The sequence below is a fragment of the Plasmodium knowlesi genome (assembly GCF_000006355.2).
Source record: "Plasmodium knowlesi strain H genome assembly, chromosome: 14".
In the NCBI taxonomy this organism is placed as follows: Eukaryota; Apicomplexa; class Aconoidasida; order Haemosporida; family Plasmodiidae; genus Plasmodium; species Plasmodium knowlesi.
Genome location: NC_011915.2, coordinates 2,493,504 through 2,513,834, shown reverse-complemented (window position 1 = coordinate 2,513,834; position 20,331 = coordinate 2,493,504). Strand labels below are relative to the sequence as shown.

At 40.0% G+C, this 20,331-nt stretch overlaps 5 protein-coding genes across 5 annotated transcripts; 2 read left to right on the top strand and 3 right to left on the bottom strand.

Annotated features, from left to right (window-relative positions):
- Nucleotides 1–199: 199 nt before the first annotated feature.
- Nucleotides 200–2,100, bottom strand: PKNH_1457100 (uncharacterized protein; the record flags this gene model as incomplete). The annotated part of the gene is made up of 3 exons (XM_002262424.1): nt 200–1,189; nt 1,369–1,751; nt 2,070–2,100. The coding sequence occupies 3 exons, from the start codon at nt 2,098–2,100 to the stop codon at nt 200–202; spliced, it is 1,404 nt and encodes a 467-aa protein (XP_002262460.1).
- Nucleotides 2,101–3,213: 1,113 nt separating this feature from the next.
- PKNH_1457000 (conserved Plasmodium protein, unknown function) lies at nt 3,214–4,517 on the top strand (the record flags this gene model as incomplete). Its single annotated transcript, XM_002262423.1, has 3 exons — nt 3,214–3,837; nt 4,042–4,277; nt 4,427–4,517. The coding sequence occupies 3 exons, from the start codon at nt 3,214–3,216 to the stop codon at nt 4,515–4,517; spliced, it is 951 nt and encodes a 316-aa protein (XP_002262459.1).
- Nucleotides 4,518–4,850: 333 nt separating this feature from the next.
- PKNH_1456900 (conserved Plasmodium protein, unknown function) lies at nt 4,851–9,944 on the bottom strand (the record flags this gene model as incomplete). The annotated part of the gene is made up of 1 exon (XM_002262422.1): nt 4,851–9,944. The coding sequence occupies one exon, from the start codon at nt 9,942–9,944 to the stop codon at nt 4,851–4,853; it is 5,094 nt and encodes a 1,697-aa protein (XP_002262458.1).
- A 1,316-nt stretch (nt 9,945–11,260) lies between these two features.
- PKNH_1456800 (conserved Plasmodium protein, unknown function) lies at nt 11,261–17,188 on the top strand (the record flags this gene model as incomplete). The annotated part of the gene is made up of 1 exon (XM_002262421.1): nt 11,261–17,188. The coding sequence occupies one exon, from the start codon at nt 11,261–11,263 to the stop codon at nt 17,186–17,188; it is 5,928 nt and encodes a 1,975-aa protein (XP_002262457.1).
- Nucleotides 17,189–17,691: 503 nt separating this feature from the next.
- On the bottom strand, nt 17,692–19,756 carry PKNH_1456700 (SUMO-activating enzyme subunit 2, putative; the record flags this gene model as incomplete). Its single annotated transcript, XM_002262420.1, has 2 exons — nt 17,692–17,830; nt 17,988–19,756. The coding sequence occupies 2 exons, from the start codon at nt 19,754–19,756 to the stop codon at nt 17,692–17,694; spliced, it is 1,908 nt and encodes a 635-aa protein (XP_002262456.1).
- Between the last annotated feature and the right edge of the window lie 575 nt (nt 19,757–20,331).

Sequence of the window (20,331 nt, the reverse complement as noted above, 5' to 3'; positions counted from 1 at the left end):
TTGGCACATGTTGTGATGCAGGTTAGACAACACCACTTACGTGTGAGAGCACAATTGTTCCCCATACGTTTCGTTATGCGCACCCTCCCCCTGGGACCCTGTGCAGTTCTGACAAATGGAGGTTCTTCCCATAAAGGAGTGTGCAGATGATGGGTTTATTAATCTTTTCCCATCGATGCACTAACTTCCAAGGTGGGCGCTAAAAGTTGATGGGCACAAACAAACCGTCATGAGCCAAGGAAAAGGAAATGTCTGGATATTTATTCGATAATTTTTTCAAAAATAAATTAGTGATATAATGTTCTATATCGCAGGACATTCCAATAAAATACACTTTCTTCGGTTTGATAAGTAGAGCAATTTTTATACTTTCGTGCAAAGAAAAATGTGAATAATGTTTTGCCTTATAATAAAGGGCGTCTATGATTAACACTTCCGTGGAGCCTATCTTCTTTATGTACTCCAATAAACTGGGGGGTATATAAGAACAGTCTGATATGTAAACCAACTTTTCATTGTCTCCTATGATATAGCCTACACATACGTAGTTTCGCCCATGTTGGAACGGAATAAATCTTATGCGCTTGTTCTTGTCAAATTCTGTGTATACATAACCGTATTCATCTTTTTTGTTGTACGTATGTATATTTACACAAGTCCCATCATCATCATCATTGTTGTTGTTATCATCACCATCGTCATCATAATCCTTTCCATCATCACCATCATTGTTGAGGAGGGTTTCCTTCTGCCCCCCCTTATCATCGTCGTACCCCCCACTCTTCTTAATTTTGTTCCCACCATTTATTGGGTTCCTCTGTGTACTATTTGTAGTACCTTTATGGTCCTCCTTTGGCATGACAGCTGTCCCATCCTTTATCTGATTAGCCGTTTTTTCTTCAAGGATTAATTTGTTATACTTTTCATCCTTGATAACTAACAAGTTAAGTGCTGCTATTTTGGAAGAGAAAATGTTTTCCTTCCTCTTCTTCACCAGGTATTCATAACCATTTCGTAGTCGCTCATATGAAACAGAATTCAGGTAAATATCAATTGGGTTCTTTGGGGTGTAGTAATAGCTGTCTCCTATGGTTATTTTGTTGTACTCTTGTAGATCTCTCAGGTCATCTATCCCGTTCAGCGCGTCCGTGTGGCTGTGGCTTATCAGCACTGAGTCTAGCTTGATTTCCTGCGGGGTGAAGAACAATTAGGGCAAAATAATCGGGGCAGAATAGTCGGGGCAGAATAGTCGGGGCAGAATAATCAGGGCAGAATAATCGGGGTGGAAAAATGGAGGTTACATAGTGGGGCCCACAAAACTGGCGAACGGAGCCATGTGGTAATTTCCTCCCCCCTCCTTGCACTTACATAGAAGTTAATTTTGTCCTTGTTCCGTAACAGGCTGTCCCTGAAGGTTTTCCCGACATCAATTAAGACATACGAGTCATTTGACTTGACCAGCACAGAGATGTTATTTCTCTTATTCTTGGAGTCACCATTCAGTGCATCGTAACAAGTATAGCATTTTAAACCATCGCAATCCGGGTACCTTTTCCTTAAATACAAATCGTTCAGCTGATCAATACATTCTATATCATGTTCAACCAACTCGTCTACAAATTTGTCTATATGTTCAATGTCTTCTTGCCTCAGTTCCGAGCTCTGGGGTTCCCCCTTATTTCTGTTGGACAAAACCTTGGAGTTTTTGAATATGTGGGATAGTTTGGGCGTGGACGATGAAGAACCTGTACCTGCGCGGCGGGCGAAGAAAACGAATTGAAAAAATTAAAAGTCATCGAAAGTGTCACGAGGAGGATGACGCTTGTTCGATGCGAGAAAGAACACTTTGGGGGGGTTGGAATACCCTTCTGCTATCACTTCTCATGCGATGCTAAACGGAGGACTCCCTCTCACTCATTTGGTAAAACTAGCGCAAAGTGAAGTGGATTTCAGGTGTGGTATACGCATTTTACTTATGTTTTCTCAAAGCGCGTTCCTTTCTTTTTTTCCTTCCTTTCCCATTTTTCTATCATTTCTCCGTTAGCCGCGCTCCTCTCTCCGTCCAGTACCTAAAAATATGATACCGTTCCCAGTTATCATACTTAATGTGAAGTTGGTATGTGTAACGCAAAGGGGGGGGGGATTTTGTTGGGGTGGTTTGGTTTACTTTGTTTTGCTCTTCTTAACTTGCTCTTTTATTTTACTGTGATTTGCTTCACTTTGCTTTCCCTTTGAATGGTTGGGGGTCATTTTAATTCTCCTAATTTGTAGCGAGCAGTGTTACTGGTAGGGCGATGTTTCATTTTGTTGCTTTCAACTGTTCCGTACTTTTCTTATAAGGAGGCTTTGGTTCGATCCAGTGGAGTGAAAAATGGGGAGAAAACTGACGAGATTTATTCACGGGGGGCGGTAACACTATTCAGCATAGAGGAACAGAAAGTACGATAAGCAACGCATTAAATCGCTACGGGCCTTACGCCGCAAAACGCGGAACAAGAAGAAAAGTGCCCCCAATTTGTGCCTCTTTTTCTGGTCGCATTTTGCACACGCTCTTGGGAAAAAAAAAAAAAAAAAAAAAAAGGAAACGGAGAAAAAAAAGGGTGACAATTCTATCTACCGAAATGAAAAAATTATGACTTGGTCAGGTAAAATTAAATTTTTTGAAAAAAAAAAAAAAAAAATGTATTTTTTTCGCTAGTTTTACTTTATAAGTGAACAAATCACAAGCGGGTGTACTGATAAACTTACGAAGTGATAAATTTTCTCGTCAAATGAGGGGACAAACAAAAAAAAAAAGGGACTTTCATATATATATTATCTTAAACGCGACAGATGTGTATATGGAAGGAAAAAAAAAAAAAAAAAAAGAGGTAGACTCTCTCCCACTAGGCATTTGGTTGAATTTTTTTTCATGGAAATTGGGCGATGGTGCGGTTCATACACACGCACACCTTTAATTATTTGAGTCTGTCTTCTTTATTTATTTTTTTTTTTACACTAAATCATTTACTTGTACTTGCGCGAAGTGACAAACGAATGGTGTGCTAGAAGTTTTTTCTTTTTTCTTAGCAGAGGGGAGGTACAACTCTGGCATCCCTGTGCATGCGTTCACTGTCTGCTGATCCAGGCACTCCTCCTCAAACCACGGGGCGAGTCTCGGCGCTCTTCCGCTAAAGGGCTAATCAGCTAATTGGCAAATCTGCTACCTCACGCATGGCGCACGAGGGGGACGTAGAGAGGTCGCTGACGACCAAGTACATCCTCATGACGGAGCGACTAAAAGACAACCAAATGGAGGGCAAAAAACTAAAGTTGAAGGCCTGCACGCCGGGGACGAAGGAGCCCATCGACCCAATCGACCACGACGTGATAGAACAGTTTTGCGACGCTTTAAAAAAGAACACTTCCTTTAATGGCTACCTCGACATATCTTACAACGACCTGAATGAAACCTGTCTTTTTCACATACTGTGTACTGTATACCGAAGCAAAAGTATAACTGGTTTGAATTTAAAAGGAAATAAAATTACCAATATGCTTTTTAACAAAATTTTACTGATTCTTGAAAGTAACAATTTTGAATATATCAATGTGCAAAATACGGAGCTAAATAATCAGCAAATTAAAAATATAATTTTCTCTTTACTAAATAAGAAGGTGAAATTTATTAAGCTCCCCTTTTTAAACCTCGACACTTTTCTATTTCTGGTGGAATATTTACGCGACAACAACTCGGTAGAGAAGTTGCATTTCTTTATGTCGTATGGCCACGAAATGAATTCCTCCCTCACACAGGATGATGAGAATATAAGGAACAACTTTGAAAATTACGTCCACGTATAGATATAGGCAAGCCCTCTACTTTAGTGCACTTAGTTATTATATGGGGCTATATGCATCAATGGGTTCCTTTCAACTCTTGTATAAGTACGAGTGGCAAAAAAAAAAAAAAAAAAAAAAAAAAATTGTTCCTTCTCTCCACCGTACCACACTCCCCATTCAGCACTATGTCTTTCCACCCCATTTCTGTCTTTTTGATAGAACTTAAAAAATGCGCTCAAAGAATTTCTCGACGTGATAGAGAATAAGGAAAATCTGAAGGACGTCAAGTGCGAAATTGACTTCCACGATCAGGAAGTAGACGAAATTGTGTGCTTCATCCATGCTGCGTGCGAAAGGCACCGACGGATGGCAGGAGACGAACAGGAGCTCTGCGAAAATATGATGAACATCAGTTCGACGGAGAAGATGCTCTTGCTTATGCCGGATATCGACGGGTACGGCTACTACGATAAAACGCAAAAGCGTTGTGCAAACGGAAATATATGCTTGTTTATATGTACACATATAGCATGTATTTGGAAAGATCACTCAAAAGCACCTTGAACCTCACACATTAAATCCAATTTGAGTCCCTTTTCCCAAGGAGAAACAAGCATATCGAAAAATTCGAGAAGGAAGTACCGGTTACTTTCGACAAAGACGTAATAAGTTTTCTACAAAAAATGTTACCTTAGGGAGTTTTTTTTAAAAAAAAAAAAAAAGAGCAAATTGGAATGATTAATACAGGTTAGCCCAATTCAAAAATGAATGATAAAAAATGTATGTAATTTGCTGGTGGATCGTCACATGCGTTGCAACGGTGCCCACAATGTAGGCATGTGGATATTTCCATGCGAAGTCATGTGCGTAGGGCTTCCACGCATAGAAGTGTTTGTATAACTATTTAGTTCACTCTTCTTTTTTCACACGATTGTCCATCTAGTGGAAGCAACGTGGTGGAAACAACGTGGTGGAAGCAATGTGGTCGAAGCAACGTCAACGGGACGTTGTAGCCCCTTCTTCACCACTTAACCACTTCGCACGCGCTTTCCCCCCGGTAAGGCTTCCGACCCATTTGGTCGCTTCACGCCGTTGGGTCGCGTTCCATCCTGCAAAATGCTCGTAAGCCTTTTGTGGAATTCATTAATGTTAATTTGTATATTGTGGCTATCTATGCGTTCATCCAGGAGAGTAAGAAACTTACGAACTTCTTCCATGTGTGTGTGTACCAACTTGTCCTTAAAGAGGATTAAGTTATGATCCCCTTGCATGTTCTTAATGGCCTTTATCTTTTTTAGTAACCCCAACAAATTCAGCGTTACCTTCTTGTTAAATAAGTAGGCATTGTTACTTGCTAATATTTTGTTCAGGTATATGCAAATATGTTGAACAAGGTGAGATAATTCATTTAAGCTAAAGGTGTTTAGTAAACTTTTTTCATTCGTGATACCTTGACGTAGTAAGTTGGAAATATAATCATTGCAGATATCATCACGCATAACTCTGTTTACTTTTTTTTTATTGCAATGTTGGAAAATCGCCATAAGCTGTCTTGAAATAAATTCCCTTTCCTCCAATTGGATGATTTCTGTTTTTACCTGACCGTTCAGGTAAAAGGTAACATCAAAATCGGATGCAAATTTATTAATTATGTTTGCAAAATGCTTCTTATACATTCCGTTAAAAAGTTCGCTGATATTTAAGTACCTTACAAAGGCGCTTTTGAAGAATATGCTTAAGTATCTTGAATAGCAATTTCTCAATTGTGGAAAGAAGAAAATAATTTTTAAAAACTCCAGTAAATAATTAATCACTATGTGGCTCTTACGGGTTATTCTACTTTCAATCATGTTATAATGCTCTAAACATTTTATCATAATTTTTAAAAGTTCTGTATTTTTTGTTTCCTTTATTATTATCTTCACAATTTTTACGACGCCGTTTTTTATCAGTTCTATCAATCTGTTTCTGTCGTGCGCTACAATATCTTTCTTCACTTTGAAGCTCATCATGATGTGCTTGATTTGTTTGTCCAAGGTACGCAGGTCCGCTGCGTACATGGCGGGGCGCGATTGGGGGAGGGCCTCACCGTCACGGCTAGGCTGGGCTGCGTCGGCTTCCTCAGTGGCCCCTTCTTCATCGGTTATTTCTTCAGAATCTTCCTCAGCGTTTTCCTGCGGGGTGTCTCTAACGACTTTTTCAGCAACTTCTTCAACCTCTTCATCCGTTTTTTCTTCAACCCTTTCATCCGTTTTTTCTTCATCCTTTTCGTCCGTTTTTTCTTCCTCCTTTTCGTCCGTTTTTTCTTCAGCGGCTTCGTCATCCTCCTCATCGGTGCCTTCTTCACCGCTACCTTCATCGCTTCCCCCGCCCAACTGCTCACACAAGCGCGCACTCATTTTCATCTTGCGCGAGATAACTGCCAGGGATAAGGCCACGTAGCATAACGTTCTTACGGTGTCCTCGGCACTCTGTTCCTTCAAGTTCCCTTTCAGATGCTTCAGCAGATACATGATGTCGTAAAAAAGATCTGTGCGTTCCTTTTTCTCCGCTAAATTTTCGCTCTTCTGCTTTTTTTTTTTCTCCTCTTTTTTGGGGTCCTCCGCCAATATATCCAACAGGAAGTTATTCGTCACGACGATGTCGCTTTGGTCGTCTCGCTCCTCGTTTGGATCGTCCGTCTGTTCGTCCCTTCCCTCCCGTGGATCTTCCGTTCGGTCGTCCGTTCGATCGTCCGGTTGGTTTTCCGCTTGGTTGTCCGGTTGGTGATCGGTCTGGTCATCAGTTAAACCGTCGGTTGGACCATCCGTTGGACCGTCCTTTCGGTCACCATCTTCTTCATTTCCCGTCGGTCCCTCCTCGATCATATCCCTCGGGGATACCTCCTTCAACCGCCTGTGCATGCGCCTGGAAAATTTCAAACTCTTCCTTCTGTTCTCGGGCAGGAAGCTGTGCGTTGCGAAAAGTAAAAACTCATTTTTGTACGCACTGCAGCTTAGCAACTTACTTAGGGGCACGTAATTCTTCGAAAAAATGATCATCTGTTTTTTTAAATCGTCAGAAAGGGGTCCTCGGAAGTCGTGGACATTTGCCATTTTCACCAAAGCGTTGGCATCCAGGAAAATCTTTCGATATCTTTTCTGGAGTTTCTTCCTGTTCACCTTGGAGTCATTTCCTTTTTTTTGCACCGCATTACTTAAAGTATGCGTCATGTGAAATATCAAAAGGTTAAAAAGGAAAATAATAACTTTGGATAGTTCCACCGTTTGAACGTTACAATGTCGTCTTTTCTGCTTATCCTCAGCGAGGTCTTCTTTTCCCTTCTTCATGATCGAAACGCACAATTTAATAATTCTTTTTACAACTAGGAAGTTGTTTCTTTTGGCACATATTTTGCCAAACGTTGGTTCAAATTGTAGATATACTTCACTTTCCGTTGTCTTTATCTTCTTCTTCTTATTCTTAACTTTCTCATAATAATTTTCTGTGCATAAAATGTTCTGCCTTTTGCCGTTACAACAGAGTATGCATTTTTCACCTGACTTGGTCAGGTGAATTATGGCCAAAAATTTGTTCACAAAATTGTATGTGCATTTGAGTAAAATTTCAAGAGAGCGTAAATTCTTCAAGTACATTTTCGTATGATCTTTATTCTTATTTTGCAATGAGATTAGCGATTTTAATATAGTGAAGCTTTCCCTGTTTAGCTGATTTACGGCGATGTTAATTATGTTCATGTCGAACTGGAGGTTTCTCTTCTGAGTATTTCCGTTCATGTCCACAAAATCGATGCTCTTCAAAATGGTGAATGTATTTTCTTCCTTCTTCTCCGCGGCGGCCTTGAGTTCCTTGGTGCCTAGAGCGAACTCGTTCATGTTAAGCATTTTCAGCTTTTTGTTTTGCTTGTCGAAGAGAAGGGTCAGTTGGTTCGGTTTCCCGGTGTGCATGTGTGCAGTATCCACTCGGTCGCCAACCCTATCCTGATCGTTCTCCTGGTCATTATTCTGGTCATTGATCCTTTGTTGGTTTTTCTCCTCGTCACCCAGAGAGAGGGCGTACCTGAGCACATTGCGCAGGACAATTTTCTGCAACAGAAACAGGACATTCATCCGGTGGTACGTGGTGCCCGTGTCGTGGGCGAGTAGGTAGTGCAAGTTCTTGTAATTCAAATCCTTGTTATTAACAAACTTGTACAGCTCATTGATAAAAAACAAATTCAATATATTCCCATCAATGTTCAGGTAAAGGCACAGTTTATCTTTCAGCAAATTCAAAAAGGCATTGTTGTAGAGGATGTTGGATAGTTCCGTTGTTGGAATTTTCTGCGCAGACACAATGTTCCTGTCGTTCTTAATACTTTTACCACTTTGTTTGTTTCTCGTAACGGAATCCTCCCTAATAATCTCGCTAATGCGGAAAGGCTTGTAAAAAACAATATCGTGTAGGATGGGGGGGAAGTCATACAACCTTATAAATTTCCTCGTCAGCATATTCAGGAAAGAGAAAACGATATAGCAGGAGTAGTCGTGCTCAGTTAAAGTTCTATATGTTAACTGCACCAGTTCCTGTTTGCTCAGGTGGCCTTTCTTCTTGGCTAGCCACTCAGTGATCAAGTGGTTGGCTCCGCGGTGCAAATTGCTCCTATGGGAATCTTCCTCATTCTGATCTGCATTATTTCGATGAGCATTCTGCCCGTCTCTTGTCTCCCCTTCCTTGGTGGCATAATTCTGTCTGTGTGCCCATTTCTCCTTCCGTTGTTTCTCCCTTTTCGATAGGAAATGATTATTGAATCTGCCGGAGGAGAGGTTGCCAAGTACGGCGAGTTTCACCTTAGATAGACTGAAGGCAGGCTCCTCGTTCAGTTTAAACAGGGCATCGAACACCTTGTGATACATGGAAAACACATCCTTATATTTTTTAAACAAAGGAGAGTTATTTTTTGCGCTATCTGGGAAGGCATCCATGATGTCGTTATGGTTAGCATGGAGGAGATTTACCAAGTAGATGATGGCAAAGCAGAAGGTGTTCATAACCGTTTTGTTGTTTTTCTTGTTACTTATAACTGTGAAGCACAAGTGCAAAACATTTCTGTAGTCCTTCAAAACGTGGGAGTATAAATCCAAGATTGCCCTCAATTGGACAGAATCATTTAGCAACCCACAGGTGGTACTAGGGTTCAAATGCAAAAAGGTAATGATCTTCAATTTGTATAGAAAGTATACATAAAATAAGAACCCGTAATATTTTTTCACTGTAAATTTTGTGTTCATTTCTTTTTGTTTTAGATGAAATACATCTGTAATTCTTTTGTACATATTTTTTAGGAAGAATGGAACCAAGCTATTTTTTACGTAAAGGAATAAGTTAAATGTCGTGTCGATAAAATAAGGAAAATTCGGAAAGCTTGTCACTGCATTCCCCACAACTTGACTTAACATCAATATGTACTTCTTGCTCATCATGGTGCTCTTGACGGTTTGATAAAAATAGTGTTCGTCAGGAAGTAAGTTCTTGCTATCTTCTCTCTTTAGAATTTCCAAATAGATGAGGATGTTACTCCTAAGCAGGAAGGGCATCATTCGGAAGGGGGTCTTCTTCGCCCGGCCAACATGCTCCGCCTGATTCACACTGTCTACCTTCTCAACCTGGTCAGCATTCTCTGCATCCACATCATCAGCATTGTCAGCATTCACATCGTCAGCATTATCAGCCTTACCAGACGGGGAGATATCCCCCTTAGTAACCTTCTTCACCACTTTGTAACATTTCTTTACGTTCAATCTACGCATGTACTTAAACAAGTAGAAGAGAAAATCAGACAGCACGTCGAGGTCGGCATTGTCCTGTTCAAAGTGTATTAGAATTTTGAACAGCTTTCTCAAATTGTGGAACAGAATTTTTTTTTTTTTTTCCTCCAAGTTCGAAATACTTATTTTTAAAATATCTCTTTCTAAATCTTCATAAATGGTGTTGGCCATAAATTCGAACAATTCCTTTCTTTGGTCTTCCCTTTTTTTGTTTTTCTCACTGAGAATGTTTTTCATGTGTTCTATGCATTCCTTGTCCACCTTCTTGGTGCTGCAGTTGGCAAGCACGTCGCTCAGCCTCATGGAGAGCTTCATGATGCGCGCAGGGGAGATTGTAAAGATTATGTCACAATGTAGGTGGGTATGCGTTATATACTCTGTGGGGGCTGCGACATGCTATATATACCCCTCCACCCTGCACAACTCCTCTCCGTTGGTAATTTCCTACCCAACAGTATTTTTTTCGCAGCAATTCTTTTTGAAAAAAAAAAAAAGATAAATAAAAATAAAAGGGGTAATAATCCTTAATTTATAAACGGATGGAAATGCAACCACCATCCGCCTCTGAGAAAACTCGGAAAATTTTTCGAAGATTGGGTTGGTAGCCAACCTACCAGGGGAAAATAAATGTTGCTAATAAAAAAATATATAAATAAAAAATATAAGCTAAAAAAAAAAAAAAAAAATTTATTATGAAAAAATTGAAAAACGGAAAAACACGAAAAAAAAGTGCTATTAAAAATAGGAAAAAAAAAGGGGAAGCTCTTCCTCTGGAAAAAAGAAAAATAATTAAAAAAAGTGGAGGCGACAAAAAAGATAGAGTGAAAAATCCAACCGCGGCAAAAATGAACATGGATTATGTTACATGCATATTTCTAGGGGCCCAATGGCGTTGCGGAAAAAAAGTAACGTTGCCCAGCCCGCCCTGCCGAGAGAGAGAAAAAAAAAAAAAAAAAAAAAAAGAAAGGAGGCAAAACCGAGCCAGAGCAGCAGGAATAATATATAGGTCGATAATAATAGGAGGCGCACTAGCTATTCACATGAAGGAACTGCTTTAAACGATTGGTAGAAGCAGCATCTGAAATGAATGACAAGTGTTACCACCTGATGAAACCATCCTTGCCGAGAATGCACCCCTCACACGTGGAAGAGATTTTTTTTTTTTTTTTTTTTTTTTTTTTCTTATGCTCGCTCGCATCCAGATCGCCTATGCATGCCCACCATTCATCTTCGTGTAAAAGGCGATTTTTTTTTTTTTTTTTTTTTTTTTTTCTCTCCCCCCCCACGCCGTGGATGCTTCCACACCGTGTTGTCCGTATGGGACAGATGTACGCGTAAACATTTTTGTTTTCTATGCGTGTATGTAGGATGCACTACTCCGCGCATAAGCGTATATGCCTGACCGAATTGGATCCACTAAACTGGAAAAAAAAAAAAATAAATAAAATAATAAAAATAAAATAATAAAAATAAAATAAAAATAAAAGGAATACATTTTTGTGGATCAGGCAGACTGGCCGAAGAGGAGGTGTATACACAAGTAGCACACGTGTATCACCACTCCCGGTTCGTTCGTGGAAGGTCTGGCGAAAGTTGTGCTTTTCCCCTGTGCCCATATAAAATGAACAATTATGAAAAAATTTCCCCTCAGAAGAAAGAGACCTAACTTGGCAAATACCAATATCAAGTGTTACCAGTACCGGAACGCCACAAAGAATGGAAACAGAGATACGTACGTGTTGGATAAAAAGAAAAAGGTGGAAGAGAGGGTTAAATTGATGACCAACACCAAGTACAATGAAATGGTCGCCATGTTCAGAGGCAGAAACGAAATCAGAGGAGTGAACAAAAGCAAAAACACCCATTACTGTAATTTTGCAAAAGCAGATATTTTAACCTTCGCAAAGAAAGACATAGAACGACTGAAAAAAAATAAATTTAAGTATCTTCCCATAGGAGGAAACAGAAAACACCACATTAAAAAATTTCTGACAGACTGCATTTTTACGAACAAGGTTAAGCAGTTAGTGAGCACAGCGAAGAGACACATTCATAGAGCTAGTCTCTATCATCTTTTTCTTCTTCTTAAGTTAAGTACAGATTTTAAAAATTGCGAAATTTTCAAGCTTAATGCGTTAGAGGCTTTTACGAACAAGGTGGAGTTACTTGGGTGGCGCCAGAAGAAACGATATTTGGGGAAGGACGACAGGTCCATTGTTCTCACCTACCAACGTATTTTGGACAACAAGTTTTTTGCTAATGCACAGGGGGCCTCGGAAAAGCCCCCCACGCAGGATGTGTACTTGTTCGATGTGGTCAGTTTTGTGAATGAAGTCGTCCAGGGGAGAGCGTCAGAGGCATCTCCCCCCAGTAACGACATCGAAACAGTGGCGTTCTCCCCCCCCAGTAACGATGTCGCAACAGTGAGATCCCCCCCCGACAGGAGTGAATCCCCTTGTCCGGAGAGAAGGCACCCGCATAGGCCCGGCAGCTGGGCGCATCAAGGGGGGAGAAGCGATCCGAAGAGACGGCGAGGCGAACACAAGGGAAAAAAGGGGGATAACGGAAACCACGTAACACCAAGGGACGAAGTTTACAAGGACGAAATAAAATATTTTTCCTACAATCACAGGACGAATCATTTGGGAGTGTACAAGGAAATTTTTGAAAAATCTGATCAGTATAAATGTTTAAAATTTTACGAAAATGCAAAAAAAAAAATTGCAGCGCGGGAGGAGGGGAATTCTCCGCAATATCTGCTAAACAGTAAGTTGAGAAGAAGCCTCCTTAACCGCCCCAGTGTGGCAGATAGCAACGCTGAAGAGAGCAACGCCCAACACAGCAACGTTCAACACAGCAACGTTCAACACAGTAACGTTCAACACAGTAACGTTGTCCAAAGCAACGTTGTACAGAGCAGCGGTGAAGGCCCGGGCCAGTCGGGAGGGGTCGCCCCCAGTAACACGTTAAGTCGATACACACTGAAGGAGTCGGTGCTAAACGCATTCCTCCAAGTGTGTGCAAATAATTACGACGACAGGATGTACAAATATATGAAGACTGTGTACTTCACCAATTTTTATGTCTACAATCCTCTATTCCTGTTTCAATATTTCAGTCACATCCCAGCAAGCGAAAATAAATTCTTCGAATTATACTTAAGTGAATTTCTCAAATTCTTAAACAACATCATTGTGCATTTTCACTTTTATTTAATTCCCTTTTTTACCAATTTGAATTACTCCACATTTTTTCTGAACTTTTTAAAAGAAAAAATGTTACACTGTGAACGGGATGAGGAAAGGAATGTGCACATATATAGAAGATCAAGTAACCATCAATTCCTGAAGGAAAAGTTTTCTTACACTTACAAAGGTTATCATCACAATAGGGAAAAAGACCTGGCCTTCATTTTTTTTCTTTTTTATGAAATTTTCCGGACTGACAGCTTCGTGGAAAAGTACCGGCAAATTTATTTGGACAATTTTTACCTGTACAGTTCAGAAAAACAGGAAAAGAAACAACCCTTCAGTATTTTTTTTAATTTTTTAAATTACAGAAGTATTTTTAACAAATATGAAGATGAACTGAAAAAGGTGCAGATTGAGAGGACACATTTTTATAAGCCACTTGTGGCGGTTACGAAGAGGATGATAAGGGAACACAGCTCTATGAAATCCCCAACAAATGGGGAGGAAGAAGAAGCTACCCCCCCTGGGGGAAACACACATGTGGTAGATAATTCTGTTGGTGGTGAGTGCTTAACCCGTGTGGTGGGTCGTCGCACTGCCACACGCGGGAAGTTGGCCCCCAATTTTCCGTTGAGAAGGCGGGAATTCCTGCGTGGTATGCAGAGGGCCCATGAGGAGTTCGTCGCCTCGCTAAGGGCAATAACCAACGGGGGGGAATTAAACCAAATTAACCAAATTAACCAAATTAACCAAATTAACAAAATTAACACAACTGACAGAATTAACAAAACTAACACAACTGACAAAACTGACAGAGCTGACAAATTTGTTGACAATGAAACAAGTGAGAGGAATAGACAGAGCGGAGAGAGCACCTGCCGACAAATCCTCCAGTTCCAAGATGCCAATCTGAAGCACAACGCTATTTCAGTCCGCAAGAGAGAAGTGTTCAATATGATCCTGCATCTGAACAAACACAACATGACGCAAAGTGCAAACTACCTAAACCAATTTTGCTTTTTTCTCTTAAACGAATTTTGCGAGAAGGATATAGTTACCATCTTTGCTAACCATCTCAAGTACAACGGAAACGACCACGATCTGTTGTTAGTTAATAAAATAATTAACATTTTAATTTACAAAAAAAAGAATGTTTCTCTCAGTAACAACATTATCATCTGTAACAGTCTAGCCAAGTATCAGCTCTTTAACAATAATTTTTTTTCGTTGGACAAAAGTAACTTTTTCGATGAGGTGACTGATGCGAACATTCACTCGCTTGTTGCGTTGCTTTACTCCTGGGGAAAACTCAAAGTGAGAAATATCGACCCCCTTTTTTACGTGCGTGTCGTTAAAGAAATTATTAAAAAGGTAGATAAGATTAATGAGTATGGCTTGTCCTGCTTGCTGTATGGACTGAACAACCTCATAGATAGGAGGAAGGTGTCCATAATGGCAGCCCCGGAAGGAAGTTCTGAACAGGGAAATATTATCGATCACGATAATCGCATCGAATCATGCAACCGCGTGGAACGTTCTCCCGTGGAACGTTCACCCGTGGAACGTTCTCCCGTGGAACGTTCACCCGTGGAACGTTCACCCCGTGGAAGCATGCCTCCCCAAAGCGACATTCAAACTGCATCACTCGAAAACGAACTGATAAGAGCAATAGTCAACAAACTAATCATCTTCAAAAACATGAACATCAATTCTTTTTGCATATCAATTTCTTGTCTCTCCAAAATAAATATTTTCCCCAAAGAATTATATGAAGAAGTAAAAACAGTTACATATAAATATATGCACAGCGTAAATGTGACATCACTGCAGCATCTCCTTCTAGCTCTCTCCAAATTCTACATGAAAAATAAACGAAGTGAAACCACCGATGAGCTAATATTTGATATTTTCAATTTTCTCTTCACATATAAATATAATGATATATCTTTTAAGTGTGCATGTAAATTTTTGCACATTTTGAGCTTACTGAATTTGCGGGATGAAGACTTCATTTTGCTTCTTCTGTTGGTTATTTCGAATGAACAGAAGATTTTGACTGATGCCCATGGAGGGAGGAATGTCTCTTCTTGGGAGAAAAATGCCCTTAATGGTGAGGCCCCTCAGAGGGGGGGAGTCAACAGGGCCCACTCAGCCAATCTGGACACACGCAATTCATTTAGCGGAGGAACTCAGCTTAATTATCGGCACTATGGAGCAACAAGCACCCACCACACGAAGGAATTACCCACCCTGAATAGCGACCCCTCGGTGAAGCGAACAAACCAGAGTTGCAAATACAAAGGCTCCCTATTCATCAAAGGGTTAAGTGCACTGAAGGAGGACGATTATTTTAAAAGTTCCTATAGTGCGTATCCATTTTTTGACGTCAAAAATTACAAGTTCGATTTGAACAAAGTTTTGTTAATTTTTAAGAATGCCGATAGTAGCTACCTGGTCAACGTGTTGGAGAGTTTGTACAGTTTGTCCTACTACTCCTACTTTTCAATTCACCTGACCGTGGTCATAAAAAATATTATGATAAAGCAAATCCACGATTTGAAGGTGTCCAGCATAATGGCTCTGCTTTTTTCTTATGTGGATTTACACTTCTTTGACCATTCACTGTATGATATAGAATTGAATTTATTTTTAAGTGAAGACAATAATGGCACTGTTCCTGCCATTGAGGAGGGAGCCGCCCAATGGAATGATGAGCAGACTTTACTCTTGGAGCATCCCGTGGTGGACACGATTGAGAAGGGCGCCTCAGAAGGGATAGACGAAAATGAAAAGCTGATTCTCAAAAAAAGGAACCAACTCTCACTCAGTGATGAAGGAAACAGCGATGCCCTGAGAGAACAGCTCCACAGCCTGTACAACCACATGCGCTGTAACTTCAAAATGATGAACGAGCAGGAAAGGATGCTTTACATTGAGAAACTTAAACTGGTCATGTGTGAAATGAAGAAGAAGAGAAAATATTTTGTAGACAATATTTACAATGAAAATAACACGCCAAGTGTTGAATACATACTGTCCATGATTTACGACTATAATGAAATGGAGAAGGAGAACTGCAGAATGCCGGAGGGGGGAAAACTCCTCTCCGAGATGAAAAGAGAACAACACGGGGGAGGCAATACGAATATGGGTACAGGTATATATAAGGACAACACCCCCATGGCAACGCGCAAAAAGGATGGCGCACTAGACAATGTCCTGAAGGAGAAACACTTCGAACAGATCAAAAACATCGTGGACCAATTTAGCTCGGTGAAGAAATTCCACTTGAAGGACAAAACGCTAAAGGAAAAATTACAAAAAAAAGAGTACTACGATGATTTCTTCTTTTTGAAATATAGAGAATATTACAAAGAAGACCTCATCAGTTTATGCCTAGAAACGATGCTAAAAAATGTGACTTACATTTTGAACAATTATAAGCAGTACAAAAACTGCAGTACTTTTTTCCTCCTCCTTTTTTGCGACATTTTCCTGCCATACACGAAGAGCGATATTTTTTTCTACTTCAAGTGCATTCAGAGGAGTTATGACAGTGAGGATGGAAATCACAACAAAAATGGAGATGATAACAAATGGCAGAAACAGTTCCAGCATATTTTGGAAAACATAGAGCTATCCCACTTTACTGCAGACATGATCAGAAACGTTATTAATGCGAAGAATGCCTCTCACATGGTCATCCCCTATTTGGACATATTACAACACAACAATAACTTCCTTAACAGAGCTGTATGTGTGAGTGGTAAGAACGAAGAAGGGGCGCATTGCGTAGAGGAACTTCAAAATGTTAGCGAAAAGCAACATAACAATTCGGAGGGAGTAAGCCACAAAGAATATGGGTCACATGGAGACATCGCACAGGAGTACCAACACTTCATAAACTCGTATGACTCCACTTATAGGCCAAAAAAGATCGAGCTTGAAAATATCGTCCCCTTAAACTTATTGTACAAATTTTTCCAACTATTCAACTTTAACATTAATAACGTTCAACTGATGTACCTTCTAAACGAAGTGATTAAAGAAAACGAGTCAAACGAGTTTGTCGGAAATGACAACACAATCCAATTTAGCAAGAATGAAATTTCGCCTGACCAGTTCAGAAAGGTTTCCTACCCCCACATACAAATAAGAAATAAAACCTTAATTGTTCATAAAAATTCGAAAAAAGTTTTTTTTAAAAATTTCAACATCATAGATCATTACTTTAAGCCATCAAGAGGTATGCTTATACAAATATTGGACAATGGCATTCATAAGGCAGTTTCGATTTATGTGGATGTGTACGTTGTTGCCTATAAGGTGGATATCGTGATTGAGCGAGACGCGGTGTTGCGTCAGTAGGGGCAGGGTATAAGTCAGCCACATATGATCAGCTAGCCAAAATGAAACACAGCGGAAGAAAAAAAAAAAAAAAAAAAAAGAAAAAAAAAGAAAAAAAAGAAAAAACTAGCGAAATGTGCATCACAACCATGTGCACACAACATTTGCACCAATTTTTTTTTTTTTTTTTTTTTTTTTTACGTTTTAGAAGGCGTATAACTTCATGCTTCTGTGCAGCACTTGAAAATAAAAAAATGTGTATATCATTCATCACTTTGTCTTTTCGAATGAACGCAACCTTCGTACGTTTGTTTGTGTCCCTTTACTCCTCTAACGCAATGCTCTGGGATGCATCAGCACCCCACTTTGGTGTCTATTACGCCACGAAAAGGGGGTAAAAAAAGGAGGATTCTGTATGGATAAAAGGTGGAGAGGCAGTTTGATCCCCTCTCTTATGTTATCATAATGAGGATAATCGTAAATAACCCTTCCGATATAAACGGGGATAGGTTGGGTCTTCCAATTCAATCGATTAGCACCAAACTATCATTCACACATTCTTCGTCGTCGATGACGATTTCTTCTACCTTGTTCTGGGTGCGCGCCTTCTTTTTATCGTTCAGGGGCTCTTCCTCCTCGTTTATGTGTTTCCTTTTTTTCGAGCTGTAAGGAGGGAGAGAAGAAAAAAAAAAAAAAAAAAAAAAAAAGTTGCACTTACGTGAGGGGCACTCCTACACAATTGCAACTCCATTCATGGGTGTACTTCACCCCGTGTAATCGCAAATCCACTGCGCCGTAACGTGGCGTACGCTTGTCTAACCTGGGGGGTGGCGCCTCCGGTCCATTGAGCTCATCCGCTTTCGTTTTCTTAACAACTTTCTGCTTTATGTCGTAGGGTACTTCGAGCGTGGGATCCTCCTTCAGGTGAATCTCCAGCTGGTCCTTATCATTCTGGAAGTCTGTCAAAATAAGAATCTCGTCATTCTTAATATCCCATTCGCTCAGTGAGTTATACAAGCTCTTTATGTACTCTTCGTCCTCCTCCAAAAAGGAATCATAGTCGAAGATGTTTCTATCTTGTTTGTCCAGGAAGGGATACAAGAAAGCCAACTCATTTGTGCATACATTTTTTACAAAATCGTATAGCGTCATTTCGCTAAAACTTTTGATATAAATATCTATCATGGGCTGTTGGCATATGTAACATCTGGGGTTGGGCGCTTCCAAATTTTCTGCGTTCACAATATTTCCACGTGAGAACATTTTATTTCCGCTGACTATACTTTTAACCCACACGTGTTTTGCCTTGCTGTCTCTTAGACTGATTTTTTCGACCGCCTCGTCTCCCCCCTTCACACGTTCCAAGTGTTCAATAACATGAATAAGTTGCGAGGCCTGCAAGGAAGCCACAATCGCGTTGGTAGATGAAATGGCAGGAATGATGTTCCCGGCGATGGACTGCACATCGAACTTGCTTTTTTGCTTAATGGAAAAATTCATCATTCGTAAATTCGAAATGGCTGTTATGAAATTGATGCAGTCATCATCATCTTTATCAAACACCAGGTATTCCTCTGTTTTTTTATTTATGTTTAAGTAACTATACAATTTTTCGAATGCTTCTGTGTACATTTTTATGCATTCATCTTGTTTCCAGATATTTTGAGAGCACAGGGTGATGGAGGCCGGTTCGGTTTCCTTGTGTTTATGTGCTTCGTTCTGTCCACCCCCATGGGGAGGTTCCCCTTCTTTTAAGGTGTTACTTTCCTCCTTTTCCATCTCATCACATTTGTCTTCCTTCTTTGCATTATCCTTGAACAGTATGGGGATGGGCTCCGTGCCGTAGTCCTTCTTCAATGTGGCTAGCTCCTTAATGGTGTCGTAAAAGAGGTAGTTAAAAATGAAGGTGATAATTTCATACTGCTCCATATTCCTTTTCTTTGATTCTTCCTCAATGTGATTTTTAATATCAATCAAAGTTTCATTATCACTTTTACAAAAAAAAGTTTCAAAAATAAGTCTCCCCCATGCTACACAATGTTCAGGTAACGATGGGGTTTGCCTAATTGTACAAATGGCATATGTTTTATTTTTTGGTTTCTCTTCACAGTTGTAACATTTTGTTTCATTTGCAAGGATGGGATACACTTGGCCATTATAACCTGTGCTGCCTGCTTCAATTAATACCTTTTTCTCCATTACGCATAATTTATTTACATATTTTCTTGCCTTAATATTATCGAGAGCGTTGACAACGTAGTCGTACTTTGCTATGTCACTTCCCTTCATGGTGCACACATCGAATGTGTAGGCGTTGATGTTCAGATCCTTCTTGTGCTGGAGAGCCCTCTGCTTGGCGACAAAGGACTTGTACTTCTTCACGTCATCCTTCTTAAACAGAAACTGTCTATTCAAGTTCGTGATATCAATTGTGTCAATGTCCACTATGTCGATATTTCTACAACCTATGGTGATTATATTTTTTAGAAATTCACTACCTATTCCGCCCGCCCCCACGAGGAGGATCTTCATGCTCTCTATTTTATCGCATGTTTGGCGGTCGAAGATTTTTCGCAACGTGCGGTGCATGGTCATGGTGAAATTAGGCGTAAAAGTGGCGTCAAAAAAAAAAAAAAAAAATGGTGTACAAATACCGCTTCAAGTGATGCTTCACACTTGGGCACCACACGCAAGTGTAACCTCACACGGGAAGGCAACTTCTCCCAACTGGATGTTATAATATTGGAGGAAGAAACAGAAGGGGGCCACTTAAAGCGTGCTCTTTTTAACTAGCATACTGCGTAACTTTGTACATCCCGAAAGTTTTATTTTATTTTTTTTTTTTTCCGACAAATGGGGTTACTATTAACCAGGAGGAAGGGGGGGGGGAGACCTGCAGAGGAGCCTTATTTTTTTTTTTTTTTTTTTTTTTTTTTTTTTTTTTTTTGCCCTCCCACTGGTGAAGAAATTGCAATGTTAGAAAAAAAAAAAAAAAAATTATAGCAGGGAAAATTGCACCGCGCGAGGATATTTTAGAAGGGCAAAGGGTGAGAGGAAATCCATGCTAAATGAGCTTCATCTCTACGTCACTTCCCTTTAGGATTAACGAAACATGTGCATGAGACTCTACTTGGAAAAGTTTTCTCGTACATCCACCCATGTTC